Below are 24,235 nucleotides of genomic sequence, written 5' to 3'. Positions count from 1 at the left end.
GGTTTTTTGGGTCAAACTTTGGGAAAATCTATTTAATTTATTTTTTCTTTTCTTAAACATTTTTTGTGTGTTTTGTTGCCTTTGTTGACAGGACAGCTACAGAGGGACAGCGGAGGGAGAGAAACGTCTGACACAAACCACTCACCCGACTGTGTGCCATCCCAGTGGGCGCTGAATCCAGGACGTGTGACGCTGGCATCTGAGCGGAATTTGACCCACAGACGGTTGCTATGGGACACCAGGACTGGAGGCCTCTGATTGCCACAGAACTTACCAATCAAGGGAGACGTGTCATAGCCTCCGTCCCTGCAAAAGATGGTGGAAGTTCAGAGTGTAAGTGGTCACACTGAATAAAGAGGGACTGATGTGTCTCCTGTGAAGCTACAGAAATCACACAACTTCAAGACACATGCATGATTTACATCGTTATTTTCTCCCAGTCTGCTCCCAGTTTCCCTTCAATACTGGGTCTGCTCCATTTCAGTGCACCGGTCCACTACTTAATGCGTAACCGCCAGGGCCGGGAAAGATTTTTAAATGGAGCGTAATCCGTCAGCCAGCGGCAGCCATCACATAACCATCAGCTGACAGCACAAACAACAATCAGTACGTTTACATGTCAGACTAACACACCCAGATCATGTGACTCCTGCATGTATACAGTCAATCAGACCCAAACTGGCCGAGGCGCTCTGAGCATGCTCCACAGTTTCCGCCCCGGGCTTTGACCCGGAAGTCCAATAGCATTAAATGTGTAAGAGAAGAAGAAGCCGGTAACAACATGGACAGGTGAAACTAATTAGGGCGGGGCAGACTATCAAGACTGGAGGTAAAACTCACAAAGGCAGGAAGTGAAACCAGACATGACAGATAAGAATATAACAATAACCCTCACCTTGATGTAACGTGAAAACAAATGCCAGATAGTCTTTAATACTAAGTCTGAGGGCCTCTGGACACTGAGCGGGACCACGACAGATTGTCTCCCAACAAAGCCAAACTCTACACCTGTAACCCTCCGAACCGCCATAGAGACAGTCTGCTGTGCATATGATGGTATTTCTGCTTATTGTGATGTCATTTCGTGGAGTGTTTAACCCTAAAATGTGTACAACCTAAAAGCTAAAAGCTTATGAGTCAATAAAACATAATAAATGATAACTGATATTGAAATTGTGTCACACGTTAAAGAAATACAACAGACATTACTCTGGACTTCCTCTGCTCCTCTGGCGCCACTGCATGATTTTGCCGTCTTCTGGACCGCTTGTAGCGTAACATAATGACATCATCACATACAGAGAACGTAATGGTGCGAACAATAAAGTCCAGCTTTTTGTTGCAAGAAGAATGAATGCTCAAGCTCCTATAGTTGTTATTTTAGGTCAATTTTAAACAGGACCATGAGAACCACAACCCGCCCCCGAGTGGCTGCCAGTGGGAGGTCTGTTTCCAGAGGGTTAACTCAACCTTACCTGATCTCGACAAAGTCATAGCTGCAAGATGGAGGGGAGCCCTCGAGCACAAAGTCGGTGAAGTTCAGCATAATCTGCATGTTGACTTGCACAGTGATCTTGAAGATGCACTCTCTATTGTTGGGGTAGTAGTCGGGATAGTTGGGTGAACTGAAGGACCCTGTAGAGGAGGTGAAAGTCCCACCGCAGTCTGATGAGAGAAACAAAGGGTTAAGCTCAACCTAATGATCGGAGTTACACGTCTTCAGGGTATCCAAATCAAAAAGTACAGTGTTTACATGGTAATGTGGGTTAGTGCTTTAAAACAGGATCAAACAATCTTTGGACTGGTGCAAGGGTAGTTATTTAGCTACAACTGTCCCAACTGTCCAGAGCAACACAGTGTTGTGTGGCACGCTGCCTGGGCTGAACTTCTGTTGATGTCCTGTTTTTATCTGTCCCTGCTACTTGCTTTGAAAGCTCTGTAACGGATGAGGTGTGGCTGATTTGTGAAGATGAACTGAAGCATTATCTACATGATTATTCATGCCTTTGTGTCCTCCCGTCTGGACGACTGCAATTCTCTTTTTACGTGCCGAAACAAATCTTCTCTGAATTGTCTTCAAATAATCCAGAACGCTGCTGCTGCTGCTGCTGCTGCTAGGCGCTTAAACAGGTCCATCTGGTCGACCCACATCTCTCCCATTTTAGTTTCTTTACACTGGCTTCCCATCAGGTCCAGGATTCACTTCAAGATACTTGTTCTCATGTTAAGAGCCCTCCACGGTCAGGCGCCTGGATACATCAGTGATCTCTATCCATGTGTCATCAGACCGTGCCTTTGAAGGCTCCAACACTATGGAACTCTCTTCCTTTAAGTTTATGGTCTGCGACGTCCTGAGAACTTTTTAGAAAACAACTAAAGACCCATATTTTTGTTGCTTTGTTTGCTATATCAAATACATTTTATCATTATTATTATAACACCTCCCCACTGGGCAACAAAAACTTAAATAACGTAGAGTTGGCGGGGAGAGATCGCCTGGAAGCTGAAAGTTCCTCATGGTGACCATCGCTAATATTTGCTGTTGGTCCTATGACATATAACATATACAATATAAAGCATGTGTTTTCTGTTTGAAAAGAACAAATGCAGGGAGACAGCATGCACTCCCCAACTTTAAGTGATTGCATGTTAAATATGATGTCGAGTGCACAGCTGAAAACCCGAGTGGTTTGTTTCCATGAGGCAACATAAGAGCATATTTAATGGGCAGAGAGATGCTCGCTTGCTGATAGGACACCTTGAGGAAATTTATACATGTCAGACTTCAACAGTTTTCCCGGTCAAAAAGTGGATAACAGAAATCCTGAGTGCAGCAGTGCTGGTGATAAAGCCACCTGCTGTGTTTGTTGGAGTGAGACAGATAGAGACAAAAGGGAGGAGACGGTGGGAGGTGGGCTATTGCACAGTGTTTCTGTAAGTTATTAGTTAGTTATCCAGAGTGATTCTTTGTCACTTAATGACCCGCCAGTCGTGTTGTTCAGGGCTACTGGATAAGTAGTCTGAAATGGACTGAAAACTGAAAAACCATCTTTGTACCTGCTGTGGCATTGATTGAGACGTATCTGGCAGAGAATCCCTCGGAGACTAAACTTGAGTCAGACACAAACAGCAGGGTGAGCAGGCTGTCAGTGCTGGTGATGGATGGAGGCACTGAGCGCCCACAGTACCTGCACACACAAAGCACCCAAACATCTTTACTCAGCAAGTACTACAAATACAAAACATCTACCTGCATGATTATTTTATTTTCAAGAATACATTCATACATGTGTGTCAAGCCATATTGAATCGATACACAGACGGCAAGTATCAATCTTGATTTTTTCAAATACAAATTTCAAAACAACTTTTGGTGCTAGAATAATAAAATCAGTTGCTCTTTGCTCCACTAGATGGTGCTGATGTTTGTTCCCTGGTGAGATCAGCAGAGCTCTCAGTCAGCGGCATCTGGCAGGAAGTTCATCAAAACAAAGACTAGAGCGGGACATTATCTGACAGAGGACAGGAGACGCTGTCTCACGTTCTCCAAACTAGAGCGGGACATTATCCGACAGAGGACAGGAGACGCTGTCTCACGTTCTCCAAACTAGAGCGGGACATTATCTGACAGAGGACAGGAGACGCTGTCTCACGTTCTCCAAACTAGAGCGGGACATTATCTGACAGAGGACAGGAGACGCTGTCTCACGTTCTCCAAACTAGAGCGGGACATTATCTGACAGAGGACAGGAGACACTGTCTCACGTTCTCCAAACTAGAGCGGGACATTATCTGACAGAGGACAGGAGACGCTGTCTCATGTTCTCCAAACTAGAGCGGGACATTATCTGACAGAGGACAGGAGACGCTGTCTCAGGACACCAAAGTCACAGTGGAGCAAACACTGCAGACCTCCTGTAACAGACGACACTTCTAACATGTGTGTTGTCCCTCAGTCAGCAGGACACCTGCATGTGAAGTGTTTGTCTCAGGTCTTAATCTGTCCTCTCAGAGGGCGTTAAATGTGCCCACAGTTCAGTCTGTCAGGTGTGTACAGCATTTCTGACAGGTGTTATGACAGTGTTGGTCAGTGTGTCTGCTCTGTGTCACATTTTGCTGCAATAAAAATGATTAAAGTTGATGAACAGACTGAAAACTTTATCTGAGGAGGTCAAACTGATGCTGACAAAGATTCCTTTGGGGAAATAATTTACAGTTGGAATAAAAGGTCATATATTGCAAAATATTGTATCGTAATACTCAGCATATTACACTACCTAATCATGGGTCCTCCTCTAGTGATTCCCACCCTTAATATATATATATATGTACATACATAAATTGTTGTAGCAGCTGGTACAGTTGTAGTACAGTATTATTCTGCTGGTTTAGAGGAGCTGCAGCATTAATATGTGCACAGACTCTGAACTCTTCTGTACATTCACTTGATATGTTCATATAAGGCTGAACTCTCCTCTGCTCCCATCAGTCTCTCGTCTGCTCCCCACACTCACCGCCACACTTTCCCCTGTAGCCAGATAGATAGATATGAGTTATACAGGCATGTGTAGGCTACCTTCCGATCTTTGTTCCAGTCTGCACAGTGCCGTTGTCGTACACCTCCAGGTAATCATAGTTACAGTTGATGTGGTACTCCAGGTTGAAGGAGTCAAACGACAGTCGAACCAGGCTGCCCGGGGAAACACTGATGTACCAGGTGCAGTTGGCACCATGGGGGTAACTGGAGGGGTGGCCAGGACTTGTGATGGTGCCTGTGGGAGTGGTCAAGGTATCACCGCAGCCTGACACAAGACAAAAAAGGACAACTGGTCAACGTGTGACATCAGCAGACTTTGAAGAACTAGCTTCTGAGGATCAGTGACAGCACCACTGGCATGTAGTTATTACATGATAGCACCCAGTTAGGTTCTGCATACCCTGCTGCCAATTCCAACATAGAGTTCTGCAATAATGTTAGTGACAGGATCACTGCAACATCATGGCATGTACAGAGAAGTAGAGTGCAACTGCCAAGCACAAACATGGGGATAGCCCAAGTGCCAATGTGATGATATCGAACACATTGTAAGTGCTAATATCGTAGGCAACTGGATTAGCACTTACGATTACCATGACCTGGATGACTGAGAATCTTCACTGACATATCGAACACAAAATATCACTTTCGATATGGAAACACAAATGTATTGCACACAAGTCTTAAATTAATCAATCTAAACTTCAATCAGTTTATTTATCACATGAAATAATATGAATTCAATGTCAGTGAAACGTCCTGCTGTCAGTTCCTTCAAACTGTGCATTTACAGCAGTGCAGTAATAATGAATATTTTTATCTTTATTCAGGATCCTTGTGTCCTGAGGGAGGAAGCACCTCCTGTGCCTCTCAGTGCTGCCTGGTGTAACTGGTACCTTATTACCAACCTCAGCAGAATGAAAAGGCAGTTATCTGGGTGGTTGGAATCTTTAACAATTCTCCTGGCCATATTTGTCCAGCACCAGGTGTAAAGGTCCTTAGTGCAGGGTGGAGCAGCGGCTGTAGTGTGCTCAGCTGAATGAACCGCTCTTTGTGGTCCTGTTCGGTGCTGTTTATGTACTGGGCAGTGATGTTTCCCATCAGGATGCTCTCGACGGTACAAGAGTAGAAGTCCCTCAGTATTTGCCCAGACAGAGGGGCAAGATTTTCTTTTTTGTGCCCAGACATGAAAAATTGGCTCCTCTACCAAAGTATTTCTAACACCAGTATATTGGTTCATGCATCATAATCCTGCACATGCTAAAATCATATCCAAATATGTTTTTAATTTTAACTTAAATTGACGTTGTTCTGAAGGGGGCTATCTTCTTCTATCTTAGCCTCTTTATCAGAATCATATCAGACACATCAAATAATTCCAACAGATCATGAGTTTGTGCTTTCTGCTACGAGACATCTGCGCTGACAAACAAGAGATTAGTGTCTAACCCAGGGGCACAGTCGGAGTCTAAAATGGTTGCTAAACATTAATACTTGTCTCACCCTCCAACGCAGAGCCATAGGCTGCCTCGAAGCCGTTGTTGCTGACGGAGGAGTCTGTCTTGAAGCGGATGTACATCGATCTCTGAGTGGACTGGAGCCGGGGGGGCATGTTGACACCACAGAACAACCCCAGCAGAGGAGAGCTAGAGGTGGAGCCATCCCTGACCTGGAAGATGAACGAAACATGCACCATTATAAGTGATCCACTTAGTGATGGCCAAATGAAGCCTCATGAAGCACTTTCTTTATTTTCTGAGCCCACTAGATGGCACTTTTGGTTCAACAAAAGGTTGAAAGCACACTGAATTGCCATTCTTTGAGCCTCTCTCTTTAAACCATGAGCGCCATCTAGTGGGCTCAGAAAATAAAGAAAGTGCTTCATGAGGCTTCATTTGGCCATCACTAACCACCATCTCCCTCTCCATTCATCAATCAATTCACACATAGTAAAAACCATACATGCAGAAACAAAGTTATTTCTTTATTACTCTCTAGTGGCATGACACAGAAGCACCTATGATGTATCCATATGTGGTCAAGTTGCATAACGCTGTTCTTCGACTTGCAGCTGAACACGTCGCCCAGCACGTATAAAGTACTGAGATATGAATTTTTGTCCATATCGCTCAGCTCTAAGTTGAGCTCTCCACAGCACACCACTCTCCTCTCTTCTTCCTCCGCTCTCACCTCTAGCGTCCGCCCACTGACAGGCCCGCATAGTAAGTAAGACCCGCCCAATCAAAACGATAAATGACAGCCTGTGACCATGAAAAATATGCGGCACAGAAGTTTAAAGGAGCAGAACAAAGAAACACTCAAGTGAAGAACAAGTAATTTTGTATTTAACATTAATATTCACTGCAGTTAAAAATTCACTGCAGTTAAAAATATAATAATAAGAAGAAGAAGAGGAAGGAAAAGATGAAGAGGAGGAGTGGTGTTGCTGTTATTCTGTATTTAATTTAGAAGTAAAAACTGGAAGTGTGATCACTTTTATATTCAGGTCCAGCGGTTTGATTCCATGACTTAATTTACCTCAACAGAGTCGTAACGGCAGGAGCCTCCCTCCACGTCAAATGACAGGAAGTTGAGGGTGACCACATAGCCCTCTGGCTGGTTAATGACCCACTCACAGACCTTGTTGTGGGGATAGGCGTTGGGGTGGTAGGGAGAGCGTATCTGCCCAGTCCCAGACAAAGTGCCTCCACAACCTGAGGAGAGAAAGGGTTGACAGCTGGTCAGCGGCTGATGGAACAGACAAAGATGTGACTAAATATCTTTGCCTGCATCAACAATAACTCAGTCGTCAAGATTTACTGGTGCTCGTCCCTTTTCCCTTTTTCTTGTCTGCAACAAACACTGAGACTGAATGTTTGACTGAATATGTACAGCTGCTGAATAACCAGCCTCAGTTGATCTAATTCAATTAGACAATTTGGGGCTCAAAGATACTTTGGGGATTGAACTGCCAATTTTCCAATCAGTGGACAACCCTGCCGAGCCACATCCGCCCCAGTGATATCTTTATCCCACAGCCCACACATGAGTGGCCCAACGCTTTTCTCAGAACATATCCTAGAACAAACGACACATAAACATGATGTCATATCACGTGTGTAAATGTGTGGAGTCTCACCAACAGTGTAGACAGCCCTGAAACCAGCCCTGCTGACCGAGCTGTCGGACCTGAAACGAACCCACAGGAAGTTGGAGGACGAGAGAATGGGAGCCGGCAGGACGCTCCCACAGTACCTTCCTATCAGAGGATCAGTCTCCGTCCTGCCGTCACGAACCTGGAGAGAGAGGAGTAGTAAGAGGCAGCGTTCATTTCATCAGCAACAGCTATGGCAAATAAAACCTGTGGCGTGCTCTATCGAACTCAGTCAGATGTCACTGCTGGATAAACATGGATCCATGTCAACATCGTGATTTTGGGTCATTTTGGTGTTTTGTTTGATTTTAAATCAAGTCTTAGCTTTCAGTGTGTGAAACTCTGATCACCAAGTTCAGATGATTGACACTATTTTGAAGCTTGTAAAGGCAGAATAACAAGCTAGCAGCTAACACCTGTCTGACGCACTCTGACGCACTCTGACGCACTCTGGTCCCACTCCCACACTCTGGTCCCACTCCAACGCACTCTGACGCACTCTGGTCCCACTCCCACACTCTGGTCCCACTCTGGTCCCACTCTGACGCACTCTGGTCCCACACTGACGCAATCTGGTCCCACTCCGATGCACTCTGGTCCCACTCTGACGCACTCTGGTCCCACTCCGACACACTCTGGTCCCACTCTGACGCACTCTGACGCACTCTGGTCCCACTCCGACACACTCTGGTCCCACTCCGACACACTCTGGTCCCACTCTGACGCACTCCGACACACTCTGGTCCCACTCTGACGCACTCTGACGCACTCTGGTCCCACTCCGACACACTCTGGTCCCACTCTGATGCACTCTGACGCACTCTGGTCCCACTCCGACACACTCTGGTCCCACTCCGACACACTCTGGTCCCACTCTGACGCACTCTGGTCCCACTCTGACACACTCTGGTCCCACTCTGACACACTCTGGTCCCACTCTGACACACTCTGGTCCCACTCTGACGCACTCTGGTCCCACTCCGACACACTCTGGTCCCACTCTGACACACTCTGGTCCCACTCTGACACACTCTGGTCCCACTCTGACGCACTCTGGTCCCACGCCCGCACTCTGGTCCCACTCTGACGCACTCCGACACACTCTGGTCCCACTCTGACGCACTCTGGTCCCACTCTGCACCACTTTCCCAACTTTCCAATTTTGTGGAGGCTTTACTGTCTTCACAATTTATTGTTTCTTATCTGTGAAATTACAGTAAATCAAAGCTTTGTTTCCATTGAGGGAAATGGTTTCAGCTTACAGAGACAGACAGGAGGTCTGTGTCACTGTGATGTGTGGTTACATTTCTGGGGAGGTGCACGTCAGGCTCTATTAAGTTTTGCTGGAGAACTTGTGAGTGAGTGAGTGAGGGGGCGGAGCTGTGCGGAGAGTGTGAGAGAGGAGAGATGAACACTTGTATGCATCACGTAACGCAATTTGACCCTATGTCGATACAAACGGTGTCTAAATGTATACCTTGCTTGAAAATATATCAAAATATGTCACAAAGTGATTATATCGCCCCGCCCTATGTTGAAGAACATAAATATATGAATCAGGATATTTGTTTGTGAGTCATAAACAAGTTTACCTCTACATAGTCAAAGGTGCAGCTGCTGTGAATCTCCAGGTTCATGTGAGTGAAGTTGAGCGCCACCTTCTCACCCGCTGGCAACCTGATCAAATAGATACACTGGCGGTTGTGGGCGTAGTTGTTGGGCCAGTTTGGAGAGATGATGATGCCCTCACTGTCAGTGAAGGTGCCACCACAGCCAGGGTCACCTGAGACACAACACATCCTAAAGTGAGGAGTTTGGATACCTGCGGGGCTCATGATGCAAAGCAGAGCATTGAGTGGCAGAGACAGGACATCAGTCGCTTGCTGTTCTGGGTTTCATTCCCAGACGCTGAAACTATAATTCACAAAACATTTTCAGACAGTCACATTTATTGTGACTTTTCTGACAGAGGTCCAAATGCTGGGACGTTATTGGCATTCCTGTTAAATGCACATAAAATTAATCTTGCAAGCAGTGTTCATTTCACTGATGAAGACTATGACGGGAGGTTTTCTTCAACGACTTTTTTTCACCCAGCTTCACCCCGCAGGACTCCACTCAGTCCGGACTGGAGAAGGTTTGTGGGTTGATGGTGTTTGACAGGCAGGTAGGAGGCTCAGTTATCTGTGAGTGTAGCTGTGCTGTAAGTAAACAGTCTGAACTCAGATCAGTTTTCTCTGACAGAGATGAAAGTTTAGTTTGAATCACCAACTCTGTGAGAGGACACCAGTTTAAACCTCCAGACTGTATGACAGGTAGCTCGTAGCCACAGAAACTTAACTGTCCAGGCTCTAAAATTGAAAGCGTAGATTAAACAGTAAAACTTTTTAGATCAGAGACGGAGCGGCGGCAAGAATATAAGATCACGAGTCTTCACAAGTTTTTGTTTTTAATTTCCATCACCTTAAACTAAGGATAAAAATGATTTAAACGTGACTGACTATAACAAGCATTTTCATCTCAACCGGTAACCATCTGTTTACACCCTATTCTTACATTCCCCTGGTGTGCGACTTGTTTGGACACTTGGGAAGGCTTAAATAACCACAGACGGTGCACGCTGTCAGGATGAGAGCCAGCCACAAGGACGGTTTAATCTCCGTCTACACCAAAATGTTGATTAATCATTCTTCATCTTATTAATGAGTGATTAGTGATGAGTGTTTAAATTTCTGTAACTCTTTCCTCTTACTCATCAGCGCAGCTCAGGATGTTTGAGGTCGTTATTAAATATCTTTTGACTCCAACATAATTATCAAAGATATAAGACAAATATATCCATATTATTATTTGACAAATACTAACCTTGTATACCATACAGTGTCTCAAAGTGGTGCAATTTATAGGTTCTCCTTTTAACTATTTATCGTTAGTTAGTTAGGTTTGTTTGTTTTTCTCTGCTCTGTAGCACTTTGAGATTGCTAAAATGTAAAGTGCAATACAAATAAAATTTATTATTTTATTATTATTATTATTAATTTAACTGTGACAGCATACAGGGTATAAAGTACGCTACTATTATCCCACTACAGGTTCTGAACTCTCACTGTGACTGCCATGTAGACAGGACCGTTATCCTTTAGCCTTCTGAGGACAGAGAGACAGAGGCCGAGGTCACAGGTACATGAGGACTTTTACAAACAGGAGGTTTCCCTTTTTCATTGTCAAAAAATATAAAAATCCTGTCCACACATGCTCTGCTATAAAAGAAATCTCTGTTCGAATGAAAATGCATAAACACAACTAAAGTGTGTTGAGAGCCTGTCAAACCAACAGGCCTCAAAATAACCCTCACCTTCAAACCACAAAAAAAGATGTTTTTTTAAAAAAAAACCCTATGACCAGATGGATACCTGGAGCAGTGACGCTTTTGTCCCTCAGTATAGTGTAAGAGTCCTGTTAGCGAGGTTCCATCCAGCACTAACTTTACTTCCACATCCGGCATTGCACAAAATGCAGCCTCATTTGTAACATCCCACAAAACTAACTTTGCACTTGTCAAAAACCAAGCGACAACGTCTGTGACTGGAAAATGACGCCAACAAAGAAGTACCAAAAACTGCAGTCCTCTGGATGCCCTGACATCAGGAGGGCCTGGACTGGGCCCTGTGCAATCCACCCCTATGACGCTCCCTAGGAACACTGCGAGTCTCTAACAGCAGACTCTGAGCTAGAGAGGCTCATGGTAACAGGAAGCTTTGATCCATGTGCCCCGTCATGCATGGCACTGTCAGGGGGGTTTAGTAGGAAATGACTGTTTTCGACGCCTCTGGCACGACTCCCTTTAGATAGAGTGTTACGTCCTTGCCACTGACACTCACCTTTTGAGTCTTCTGTCTCTAACAGCCAATAGGGAGTACCAAAGACGAAAACCAAGCAGGCCGGAGTTTGACTGGTGTCATTTGACTTAGGCTCAGCCAACAAGTGCCTTGGCTACACTCTTGATGGTGTCACGTTCGTTGTGTCCGACTCGTTGTTGTAACCAGCAAAAACTCAGGTGCTCACACAGGAAGCTGTGATTGAAACAACCCTTCCTGCATGACACTGTCAGGAGTTTACTCTCTTCACTATTACAGGCTTTTTAATGCACACATTTAAGGAACTGACAGAATTACATTTCACTGAAACTGTATTTTATATAATTTCGTGAAAAAAAAAAAAAATCAGTGGATTGACTGAAAAAAAAAAAGACTGAATTCAGCCTTCTCCCGCAATGCCTAAAAATACTGAAAATTATTATAAATAAATATAATAATACTGTAATAATAATAATATTGTCAAATTGCAGAAATAATTAAACTGTTTTTTTAAATCTTATTTATAATCAAATGCATGAAATACACTAGATCATATCAAATGTGTGGATACAAGTGATTAGTTGGAATGTGAGGAATCCAGTTATTATTTCAGCATCTATGGATTCATATGGTCTCACCCTAACACCCCCCCACACACACACACGTCTGTAACAGCAGCAGCTCAGTTGAGCATTAAAGTCTCGAGCTCAGTGCCAAAAGCTAAAACCTGCAAAACAATGTGCAGCTCAGCGCCAGCTTCTCAAGACCCTGAGCTGTCAGCACAAACTGTAAGTGACAGATACACCACTAGAGGGCAGTGTGACACCACTAATAAACTCATGTTTCACTTGGCTCGTGGTGTTGACATGAAACATCATCAGCTTTTCATTAGAATTGACACAGTACTTTAATTCATCCTGCGTACGCACATGCACTTTCATCCATGCTTTGATTTGGAGCACGTGTTTGCAGAGCAGGAGGAGTGCTTCATCAGTGCATATCTGAAAGATTGTCACAGTGACTTCAGGAGGAGCCCTCCAATACTGCCACCCTCACCATACTCAACAGCACAGTGTCTGCCGTGGAATCCCTCAGGTGTCTGGGGACCTAAAGCAGACGTCCAACAGCAACACCATCAGAGTAAAAGGCCCAGCAGAGAGATGTCGACCTGTGCCAGCGCAGGAAGATCAACCAGCCTCAGGAGCTGCTGATACAGTGCTACACCCCATAATCCAGTCTGTTGTCTGCACGTCTGTCACTGTGTGGTTCGGATCAGCCACCAAACAGGACAGGAACAGACAGTCAAAAACTATATAGAAAATAAATGGTGATCTCCATTTAGGACTTCTACTCGTCCACAGTCACCCTGGACACAAGCTGTTTCAACTTCTCCCCTCTGGGAGGCGCTGCAAAACACTGTACACCAAAAAAACTGAACACAAGAACACTTTCTCTCCACAGCCCGTCACTATGATGACCACTTCATACCAGTCCACACTGTCAGGAACCGTCCCTGTGCAATAATGCCAAGCAGGAACACTTTCGGTACATTATATATTTTCATAGTTTAAATATGCACTGTTGGGCCAAATGGGATTAAAATTAACATGTTGAATCTGGAGCACAGCACAGTCTGTGTGCCTGCTACATATTGTGCCATCTTACACATCTATCGGTTAAATTTAAAGATGACACTGTTCAAACAAAGAACGAAATCACAAACATTTAACTTTAACACTGACGAGCAGAGTCCACTGGAGCTTGGACCCCTAAATCACAACATTAAATGTGTGTTTCGTAGGTTGCTATGGCAACACAGAAACAGAGAAATCTCACAAATATCTTTATGGCTCACGTGGATGTATGGCAACACCCAGGTGAGAGCCGTCTGAACCAGGAAATACAGACGCTGGGGGAAAGAAAACACTGGATGACATTTCTTTGTACGACTGATAGCAAGTTAGAGTGGCCCTGTCCTGACATACTGCTCCCAAGGTCATGACTAATGTGACACAGTTGCTCTGTAGGATGTGCTAAAGGGTGTAAACACTGTCTTACTTGGGGATGTTGTGTATGTAATGTGGAAGCCTCGGTCAGAAACACTAAAGTCGGAGTGGAAGTGGATCCATGCAGCTGGACCAGTGGTTTGCAGGGGGGGAGGTGATCCAGTGCTGCAGAACTTTCCCAGAACTGGGTCCTCAGGTAGAAGACCATCCCGGATCTACGATATGAGGCCACACAAGACAGTTAATAGAAGAACAGTTGTAAGAGGTTGTGAGGCTGTGCTACAGTCGGCTTGTTTCACTTGTGGTAACAGTGACACAAACCTGACGGAACAGCAGACATAAACAGTAGTGATGGCCAAATGAAGCCTCATGAAGCAATTTCTTCAACAAAAGGTTGAAAGCACACTGAATTGCCATTCTTTAAGCCTCTCTCTTTAAACCATCAGCACCATCTAGTGGCCTCAGAAAATAAAGAGAATGCTTCATGAGGCTTCATTTGGCCATCACTAATAAACCAGTGTTAAAGTTGTTTGAGTTCAGCACTGAGCCAGATTCTCTGTAAAGGCAACCAGGTTAGCAACAGGAGCACAAAACATAGCCTGCCTGTGAATCAAAGATCGCCTTGGGTGGCTTTGCTTCAGACGTGATGTTTTTTATTAGACCCACACAATCTGGGTGTGACAGTGAAACTGTGTCATCAAGGTATCATTCAACTGTCTGGGATCATTATGTCGGTTGGTTTTACCCAGTCCAGCTTTTCTCACCTCCAGGAAGTCGAAGTTACAGTTGGGGTGTTGCTCCAGACTGAGCGTCCCGAATGCAAAGGTGATGAGCAAGCCAGGTTCCACTGTCACTGTCCAGTAGCAGTCTCGGCTGGGTGGGTAGTTTCCAGGGTAACCAGGTGAGTTAATGCTTCCATAGGGAGCAGTGAGATCGTCTCCACACACTAAGATGAGAAGGAGAAATTAGGGAAGGATGAACAAAACCTGACAGTTTTGCTCCTTTAATGCGTAAGGTTTGCCATTTACAAGTCAGGTGGTTGATTAACGTGTGTTTTTAGCAGTCCATGAATCTTTTTGTGTGATTTTATCTCCACTCCTGACTAGTGATGGCCAAATGAAGCCTCATGAAGCATTTTCTTTATCTCATGAGCCCACTAGATGGCGCTTTCTGTTCAACAAAAGGTTGATCGCACACTGCAGAAGTACCTTCACTTCATGTGTTTGAAGTGAGGCTGTACCTGGCATCAAGTTTCTCTCTTGACTAAACAAAAATTTTAATCAAGACAAGTCGACTAGTCTAAAAACAGGACATTCAGAGAAACAGTCAAATTTAGCACAATTTATTGTTCAGTATCTGAAACACTGTCCCAAAGACGACATCTCTCCAATTTAAAACTACAGTCTACTGGAGCATTACCACAGGGAGGGGGACTGCTGTCTGACAGCTCTGTAGCACCCACTAGTGGCGGGCGGCTGCATGACAGTTAAGCGGCCTTGTACATGAAACAAATTGGTTTAACCGACTAGGTGGCGGAAATTTGATCTTTTAAATGTCTAATCATTCCTAGTTTGAAGTCTGGTGCTCCACCCTCCTTATCAGACTTCTGTGCACACGGCCCTGCAGTCTCACACCTTTTAATGGGTATTTTCTGGGTGTTTAACAATGATAATCAACTGGCATGCTCTGTCAACTCACCAGGACAATGGGATTTATCATGATAAGAACACAGGTGCAAACAATTCTGCCGTTTAAGAACACGTCGTAAATCTGACGTAGACTTTTCTTGGGACTTTTCGTAAGAACAACTTTAGGAAAAACCTAAGGAAGATATTGGCAAATGACGCCCATGCTGCTCAAGGATTACACCCCTACCTGGGTCCTGAGACTGCCAAGCAACTGTGAAGCCACCAGCATTGATAGAGCTGTCGGCACGAAACCAGAAATATAAGGAATTGTGGGAGCTGTAGAGTTCCGCTGGGCTATTCTGGCCACAGTATTTTCCGATCATATAAGCAGAGGCACTATCGCCATCATGGATCTGAAGGAAGTCATAGTTGCAGTTGGTGCTGCTCTCCAGATGGAAGAATGGAAAGGTAATACGCAGAATCTGAAGAAGAAAGAACACACAATTCAAAGGACTCATCACATCATCATTTGTACTGTCAGTTCGTGTGTCCCTCTGCTGACCTTTGGTGAAATGTAACACACAGTTACTCAAGTACTGTACTGAAGCACAATTTGAGGTACTTTTACTTTGAGTATTTTAATCTCACGCAGCTTTTGTACTTCTACTTCAATATACGTCAGAGGGACATACTGCACTTCTTATTTGATCATTTTAGTTACTAGTTACTTTACAAATTAAAATTTTTGTTCACAAACCATATTGAAATATAGTGCAGCTGACTGGTCGATTAATTAAAAATTAAAAGGTAACTATTTTGATAATTAACTGAACTGCTTTTCAAGCAAAAAGCATTTCATGGTTCCAGCTTCTCAAATATGAGGACTTGCTGCTTTTCCTTTGAATTATTTTAAATGTTTAAATTAATTTATACGTCTCTGCACTGAGCACTTTTACTTTAAATACTTAATACATCTCCCTGATTATACTTACAGACTTTTACTTAAGCAACATTTTAGAAACTGTTACTGATAGAGTATTTTTAGAGTTTGGTATCAGTACTTTAACTTAAGTAAAGGATCTGATTACTTCCTTCACCACTGCTGCTGACATGGCATTGCATTTACCTGTAACACCAGCACTGGCACTCTGTAAAATCATATGTTCGCTTTAAGGCTGCTGTCAGCCCTAGAGTGGTCTCCTCTGGTCTGAATCAGGGACTCATGTTGTTCCAAAGTTGTATAATTGCCTAGAGTTGGTTCGTGTTCTCACGGCAGCATTTACAAGAGGACCAGATCAAATGCCTTGTGTGAGAAAGCTGCTCTTGATTGGTCAGAATTTCCATGTGGGAAAAATCCAGGAAGTAAAGCAAACGTTGAAGAAGAGTACACTTGCAAGATAAATGTGACACTTTCTAATGTCACAATGGAGGGACAACTACGCAGGTTGATTTTAGCGCTGCTCATCGTGGACTATATTGCTGTCATTGTTCATTTTAGTCAAACCATACAGTTTGAAAACGAGGCGCGGCTCCAACTAGAAAACAATGTTTTGATGCATTGGATGTGCTGAATGTGCATATTAAGGCAGTACAGGAGGAGGTGCACATTAATAATCCTCCAGGACTGTAACATGCTCATGTTTAACCCAAACAATGTGTCATGTGACTGCAGTTGCTTCACATCCAGGTCGGAACACCTTCTCACCACAAACCAACCGCACCAGAGTTCCTTTGGAACCAGACTGAGACCACCTCTTCAAGAAGGTCTCGGTCCGGTTGTTTTGCTGTGTTCACACCTGCACAAACGAACCGCACTGAGGGGGCAAAACTACTTAAATTTGAATGAACTGAACCAAACAGGGCAGGTGTGAAAGTGTATCTAACAATGCATTTTCAGGTGGCATCTCTCCAGGTCTTGGTCATGTGCTAGAGTCTTTGCACATGGCAAAACACCTGCCCTGATATTGTGTTTGGGGGGCTTTACCTATGCTAATAGGTGACCTACGATCTAGTGGGATTCATCATGCAGCACATCTGGGTAAGAGCAGATTTGGGTGGTTAAGAACGTTTGGTGCATCTTATCATTTTCCTTGCCAGAAAATTAAGAGAAAATATGAGAGAAATGTAAGACGATGTTTCTGCATGAGGCCCAGTGATTTTTGTTATCATTGTCCTATGGAAATAAAAATGCAAAGATTTTTTTTCTCAGTGTGGACATTAAAGGGTTAAAGGACTAAGAAAAGCTGTCAAACTTACACAGTAATATAGAAAGAGGATTCGTGTGGAAAAGGAAATCTCTTAAGAGAGACTGCAGCTGACCTTGTGTGAGTCGGCACGGATCACCCAGGCACAGCTGACATTGTGATCATAATGATCGTGACCTGGGGTGTTGGGATAACTGAAGGAACCAGCGGGGCCAGTCAGGTAACCTCCGCACTCTGTGAACACAAACAGAGGTTTAGAAAGAAAATTGATTACAGCTGTACTTCCTGTGTCTCTGCACATCCGTTCTACTCTCTTCATCTTGTCCTTGTAATTTCTCCACCTCCTTTTGACCCATCTCTCCCGCTTCTTCCCTTCACCTCCCCTCCTTTATCTCCCCAGCCCTTCCATATGTTACTGTCCTGCCAGTACCTTGCTGTGAGGTCTGGCAGAGCGGGCCAGTCCACTGGGCAGTGCAAGTACATGTGAATCCATTAATGCCGTCGGTGCAGGTTCCTCCATTCTGACAGGGGTTGCTTAAGCACTCGTTGATATTCTGGTCACAGAGTGGTCCTTGCCAGCCAGGGTTACAGTTGCACATGTATCCAGGAGCCGAGGTGGTGGTCTGTGACAGCAGTGGTGCACAAGTCAGACATCGTGGATTTGTTGCTACACAGGGATTTGATTCTGCATTTTCTGTTCTTGAGAATGTCATTAGCACAAACACAAAGGTGGGATTTATAAAGCACTTATAGACTGATTCAGACTTTGGACACATTACTGCAAATAATTCTGCAAATACGTGGGTTAGTCCAGCTTTACAGTTAAAGCTTTTAATATGGCAATAAGGCAAAAAACTATGGCTGACAATGACACGAATGAGTTCTGAGTCAGTGTTCTTAAATGTTGTACAATAAGTAGGAGATTGTTTTAAGTTGACTCTTAAGGATCTCAACAGGAGAATCAGACACTGGGAGGAAGTTAATTACATTGCTTGGGGCCAGCCATAGAGAAGGCCCTGTGCCCATGAAGCGGAATTTATACCTCTGCGTTGAATCGACACCATCCCTACGCCGTAAGCCCTGCATGGACGTAGAGCCTATGCTATACCCTACGCCACAGCCTGACATGCATCTCCCCAGAAATGTAACAACACATTTCATTTTCAGCTCAATCGAGTCTACGGACGTCCTCCTTGAGGTTAAGTTTTGCTTCTGTTGGCCCCACACGCTAACTGTTAGCGAGCCACTGTTGTTATTGTTGCTAGTGATGGCCAAATGAAGCCTCATGAAGTATTTTCTTTACTTTCTGAGCCCACTAGATGGCGCTTTTGTTCAACAAAAGGTTGAAAGCACACTGAATTGCCATTCTTTGAGCCTCTCTCTTTAAACCATGAGTGCCATCTAGAGGCCTCAGAAAATCAAGAAAATGCTTCATGAGGCTTCATATGGCCATCATTAATTGTTGCTACCATCCCCTGTAACTTTATATTCAGGTTTCCAATCAACATCCAGCAGTCTGCTCTGCAATTTATCTCTTCCGCATACTCAACAGTTTTTTTAATACTCCAACTAGACCAACTACAACAGACTCAGACAGAGCATCTTTATCATGATGGCCACGCAGCATCCCACCATGTCTGAACAGCCATACATGCACAGTTACACACACTCACCACACACTGTCCATTGACACAGGGGTTGTTGGTCTGACAGACGTTGCTGGTCTGGGTGCAACCTGTTGGTCCATAACCGTTTCCTGTGTAGCCTGGAGGGCAGGTGCATACAGGAAGGCTTGTGCCTGGTGGATGTGGGAGGATTGAGTAAGAAGAAAAAGACAAAGAAGAAGAAGAGGAACACATGATCATGTCCCACATTATCTGTACACAAGAGACAGTCACACAGTAGTGATGGCCAAATGAAGCCTCATGAAGCATTGTCTTTATTTTCTGAGCCCACTAGATGGCGCTCATGGTTTAAAGAGAGAGGCTCAAAGAATGGCAATTCAGTGTGCTTTCAACCTTTTGTTGAACAAAAAGCGCCATCTAGTGGGCTCATGAAATAAAGAAAATGCTTCATGAGGCTTCATTTGGCCATCACTATCACACAGACAGACAGTCAAATCTGATTTAGACACTGTACAAATACCTTTGAATCAAGAATTAATGAAGTTTATCAGTCCTCGGATTAAGAAGCTAACTCGGTCTAGCTTACATGCTAACATAAGGAACATATGCTACGCGAGTTAGAAAACAAACTTACCGAGTGCTGTATGGTGGAAACTGTCGCTGTAAGTTTGTTTTCTAACTCGCAGTATCGCCAGACATTGGCTTAAAAATGAAATATCGGAATTGGCCAAGATGCTGATTTCTGATGATATGACAAACCGATTTCTTTTTCCCTTTTTTTTTTTTTATTGAAAAAGTGAACATAATAGAAAACATCAGGTAAATGATACAGCACAGGTCAGAGCACAACATATCTGAAAGATATACAAGTATGTATAATGAATATATGTAACAACAATTATAACAGACAGAGGATTCAAGGAAGAATATGGATATACTGATATCGGTTATTGGCCTAATGGATTGCTTTAAAATTGGCCTCTTGGATATCATCAAAAAATCCAGTATTGTGCAGCTTGACTCAGAACCATGCAGAATGCAGAGAGAACCTCATCAATCCAAGATGGTGTTTTGATACAATGCAAAATAAATCAGAATCAGAATTACTTTATCGATCCCCGAGGGGGAATTATGATTTGTTATAGTTGCTCCCATGTAAAGAAGAGCGAGTTATAAGACGTAAAGAACAGAAGTATGAAATCACAGTGCATAAATATAAGTAATAAAATACAGTAGAATAGAAATAAGAATGTGCATTATGCTACAACGTCAACACTAGTAGTTAAAATAGTAAGAATATAATCTTCACTGTGCTGAGTCTGTAAGTGTGTAAAAATATACAAAATATGTGCACTGTGTGATTCCACTGCCTCCCCTCATAACTGCTGCACAGCTGGATTGCCCCTTGACTCTTGGTGAAGCACAGTGTTATGATGTAATCACGAATGATTCTCTTTCATTTTCTGTTTTTGTAATTTCTGTTCTTTAATTTTCTGTTGTTTTTTTGTTTTGTTTTTTTAAGGAAAATGAAATTGTCAATGATCAGAGGACACAAGAAGAATTCAAATAAACACAAGAAGTTTCTGGTCTAGAAAAGGATCAGCACTCAGTGAATAACCTAAGCCCTATGATAAGCTATACAGACCAGTGAGCAGTGATAACTAGCATGTCTTTAGGGTCATCGGGTGGGAACCTCCTTTCACCAGTGTTTCGTCTAGTTGGTCCCACGACACCTCCAGGAGGCTAGACAGTGATCTCTGGCGTCCCAGAGACACTCCCCTAATGCCAGGTCTCACTGCTCCCCACACCAACCCAACAACCTCCTTTACCTTACCTTCAACCAAACCCAGGCTCCGTACATGCGAGCTCCAGGTAGAGACAGTGCTGATACTACCTTTCCTAGCACATTCACCATACTCTATTTCACATGCTACATAGCATAACTCCAATATAAGCTAACGTTAAAGGAGATAGATAAACTCACAGGAAAGAAATAAAATCATGCTTATGTATGTTTTTACCTGGGGTTGAGGAGCAAGTGGCCAATGGGTGACAGCCTCCATTGTTGGTAGCACAGATATTGGCCTGGGTGCATGTTCTCCCATCGCCCTCATAACCTGCAAAAATACAAGTCTTTAAAATGAAGCAAATATGGATTCTTTCTGGTGGTTGTTGTTTGTTGCTTCTACTGGTCAGGACTAGTGTTCGGCAGTAACCTGTTACAGTAATATGATTACTTTTTCTAGTAACAAGTAGTGTAACTGATTACAAATAAAATTTCAGTGATAATATTACAGTGACTCCAAAACCATCAACTCATTACAGGGTTACTTTTGTTATGACGTCACTACTGACTCGGAACACATCGTCACATCAGCGAACTCATTTTAGTAAATGGAAATGGAAAGAGATGGAAACTTGGAGGTGTGTGGCTTAGGAGAGGGGATGTCTTGCTACATAGGAAGGTGATCAGGGCCTTTCTAACCCTCTCAGAGTTCTATGAATTCTGCATGACCGCCAGAGTTCACTGTCACTCAGAATTCTGAGAACTCTGGCGGTCATGCAGAATTCACAGCACTGCAGTTGAACTTGTCAATCATTTCCTTCTGTCATACCTGGAGGGCAGGGACCACAATGGAAGGAGCCCATGGTGTTCAGGCATTGTACCACAGGAGTGGTGGAGCAGCCGCCATTATTGGTCAAACATTCGTCCACATCCTGACAGCTGTAGCCATTGCCCTGCCAACCTGAAACATAGTAGAACCAGAGAAAAAACAAAAGGTCTGTTTTGTGACACAGTGCAACACCACAGCAGGTAAAGTAAAGCAAATCATCAAAAATAATCATACAAGTCATCAAGTCAAATCGTAAAAGGTGATCCACTCCTCAAAGATGGGCTGCCATCTGCACCAGCTGTGAGTTTTAGAAGAGCACATACAAAAGGAGACAAGCTGGTCCACAGGTCTGCTGGGAAATAAAGACTCCACCTGGCTCCATTGCAGAGGTTGACTGCTGTATCAGAGCAGGCAGTGGGCTGGTTTGTGAATGACCTCACAGAAAGGTCTCAGTGTGGTCAGTTTGACGGGCTCACCTGTCACTGGCTCAACACTTGTAATGGTGTACCCCAGGGTTCAGTGTTAGGTCCACTGTTATTTTCAATTTATATTGATAGTCTTGGTTGAAATGTGGTTGGTGCCAATTTTCAGTTTTATGCCGATGACACAGTGATGTATTGTGCCTGCTCATCGATCACAGAGGCTGTGTTTAAACTGCAGACTGTCTTTAATGTCATCCAGATTCAGCCTTCACAACTAAAGCTGGTTTTAAATGCTGATGAAGCTCAGGTAGACTGGTTTTGTGTGTGTCTCCTTGGCTCAGCTTGGCTCGCCTCGGCAAGGTACTCTGCTTTTAAACATCATCACTCAAGACAAACCATCATCACTTCAAGACACACCTTTAAGAAGGTAGACCTGTTGTGATGGAAATGCAAATCCCTGCTGTGCCTGGCCCAGCCCGGCCTGTCAGCCCAGCGCAGCAACCTGTCTGTTGTCTGTCACTACCCAATGCTCCGGGGTACCAACTTTTCAATTTAATTTGGAGTAAGATTCAGTATTAGAGTGTGTGAGTAGAGGTTGGTGCATTTTTCAAGCCTTCTGTGACCTTACCCGCCACAGGGCTCGGGGTCTTCACTCCTCAACCCCCACCACTTCGGTTCAAAAAGTTCAGCAGCCAAATGAATACATACATACATACAATTCATAAATACAAACTGTGCTTGCAAGTTGCAAACTGTTCATACTGTATTGACGTCAGCTGTAATGATCTGGATCATGGCTAACAGGAAAACAGTGACAGTGTGGCAGCAGAGTGATCCCTGCTAGCGTTATTTGTGAAAGATTGCAGTGTAGGCTGCAACCTTATCGTTGCCATCCCTGTCTCACTGATCTCATCACAGCTGTACACGTGCATTTGATGATGTAGTGCTGTAAAGCCTTACACTTCTCCCAGGTGCCTGCCTGCTCCCCAAAACTACACATTGCAGGAATAGGCGCTTGGGTGCAGAGTGGGCGTGACAGAGGCACCAGTCTCCCTGTTACAAGTCAGTGTCTCATAGTGAATAATGTTGAAGCTGATATTTTAAAGAAAAAAGTTGCATAATGTTGCTTTAAAGCCTTTATAAATGAAAAGCTAAGTCAGTAATCATAGTTAGTAATGAATATGTTCGGCTGATCAGCATACTCGTGTCAACCTCCAGACATCATGGCCTGAATGACTCTGATTAATCACCCTGAATGTTGAAACCACCAAATCACTGGATTCTGTTTTGTGACGCTTTTTAAATAGTTTCTATTAGGTAATATGTGTCATTTAGTTAATCGTTGGTGACCCGCAAAGAGCTGTGCAACAGGAGAAAACTCCAGCCATGAAACTTTGCAGCCCGAGGATGAGGTGGCAGCCTACATGGAGTTGGGATCCTTTGGAGGTTTGATGGTGGTGGAAGGAGCATGCTAACATGTTTCCTAACCTGGCAGTGATTGAATGTTTTCACCATCCAGTCAAAGACACGTCCAATTCAAGAACGGAGAACCAGCTTCATGTGAGGGACTGGAGCCTGGGGGGGGTTGATCACGGGTGCAGGGTCGGGTTGTGGGACTTTTATTAACGGGTGCAGGTTGGTTCTGGTGCTGAGCTTTACGGGTATGGGCGGGTGCAGGTTTTAAAAAATGGATGCATGCAGGACTCTGGCTTACAACAAACTTTTGTTAGCCAGCAGTTATGACATCAGTCCCAGTTAGCCAGACTAAAGCTCTGCCTGCCTGCACAGTGTGTGGTACAATACTAAAAGCCTTTCCTTTACTCTGGTGACTCTCTGTACAGCCGTCTGTATCTGTTTCATCTGCAGTCTCTAACTAGAGTGAAATACACAAGCACAGAGTACGAGTGGTGTTACTGATGGTTACCTGCAGGACAGGGTCCACAGTAGAAGGAACCCTGAGTGTTGTAGCAGGGAACAGGGGGGTTGGTGGAGCAAGGTTTGTTGGGTAGGTTACACTCGTTAACATCAGCCACACAGGATGGATTCCCAGCTGGAGCTTCCCAACCGCTCTCACAAATGCACTGATATTTAGGCTGTTTATTGAAACAAAAAAAGAGTCAGAGTGTGAAAACACCGTCATTCAAAATCAACAAAATGAAATAATACTGAATTGTTCGTCCCACAGAG

The 24,235-nt window shown here is 44.0% G+C and overlaps 1 protein-coding gene across 1 annotated transcript in view; it reads right to left on the bottom strand.

Moving 5' to 3' along the window:
• The window catches only part of cubn (cubilin (intrinsic factor-cobalamin receptor)), an 85,091-nt gene that overhangs the window by 50,682 nt on the left and 10,174 nt on the right, over window positions 1–24,235 (bottom strand). The window contains exons 8-24 of the mRNA XM_078162848.1: window positions 23,973–24,141; window positions 21,627–21,758; window positions 21,033–21,128; window positions 19,060–19,184; window positions 17,817–18,009; window positions 17,502–17,620; window positions 15,430–15,664; window positions 14,319–14,500; window positions 13,607–13,769; window positions 9,284–9,474; window positions 7,677–7,833; window positions 7,076–7,251; window positions 6,041–6,206; window positions 4,577–4,802; window positions 3,058–3,188; window positions 1,476–1,665; window positions 146–306 (exon numbers count right to left, since the gene is read on the bottom strand). Of these exons, the coding sequence (XP_078018974.1) occupies window positions 146–306; window positions 1,476–1,665; window positions 3,058–3,188; window positions 4,577–4,802; window positions 6,041–6,206; window positions 7,076–7,251; window positions 7,677–7,833; window positions 9,284–9,474; window positions 13,607–13,769; window positions 14,319–14,500; window positions 15,430–15,664; window positions 17,502–17,620; window positions 17,817–18,009; window positions 19,060–19,184; window positions 21,033–21,128; window positions 21,627–21,758; window positions 23,973–24,141 (2,812 nt within the window). The remainder of the gene's footprint in view (window positions 1–145; window positions 307–1,475; window positions 1,666–3,057; window positions 3,189–4,576; window positions 4,803–6,040; window positions 6,207–7,075; window positions 7,252–7,676; window positions 7,834–9,283; window positions 9,475–13,606; window positions 13,770–14,318; window positions 14,501–15,429; window positions 15,665–17,501; window positions 17,621–17,816; window positions 18,010–19,059; window positions 19,185–21,032; window positions 21,129–21,626; window positions 21,759–23,972; window positions 24,142–24,235) is intronic.

The sequence above is a fragment of the Epinephelus lanceolatus genome, chromosome 20 (assembly GCF_041903045.1).
Source record: "Epinephelus lanceolatus isolate andai-2023 chromosome 20, ASM4190304v1, whole genome shotgun sequence".
Taxonomy (NCBI): Eukaryota; Metazoa; Chordata; class Actinopteri; order Perciformes; family Serranidae; genus Epinephelus; species Epinephelus lanceolatus.
This window is presented reverse-complemented; position numbering and strand designations above follow the sequence as displayed.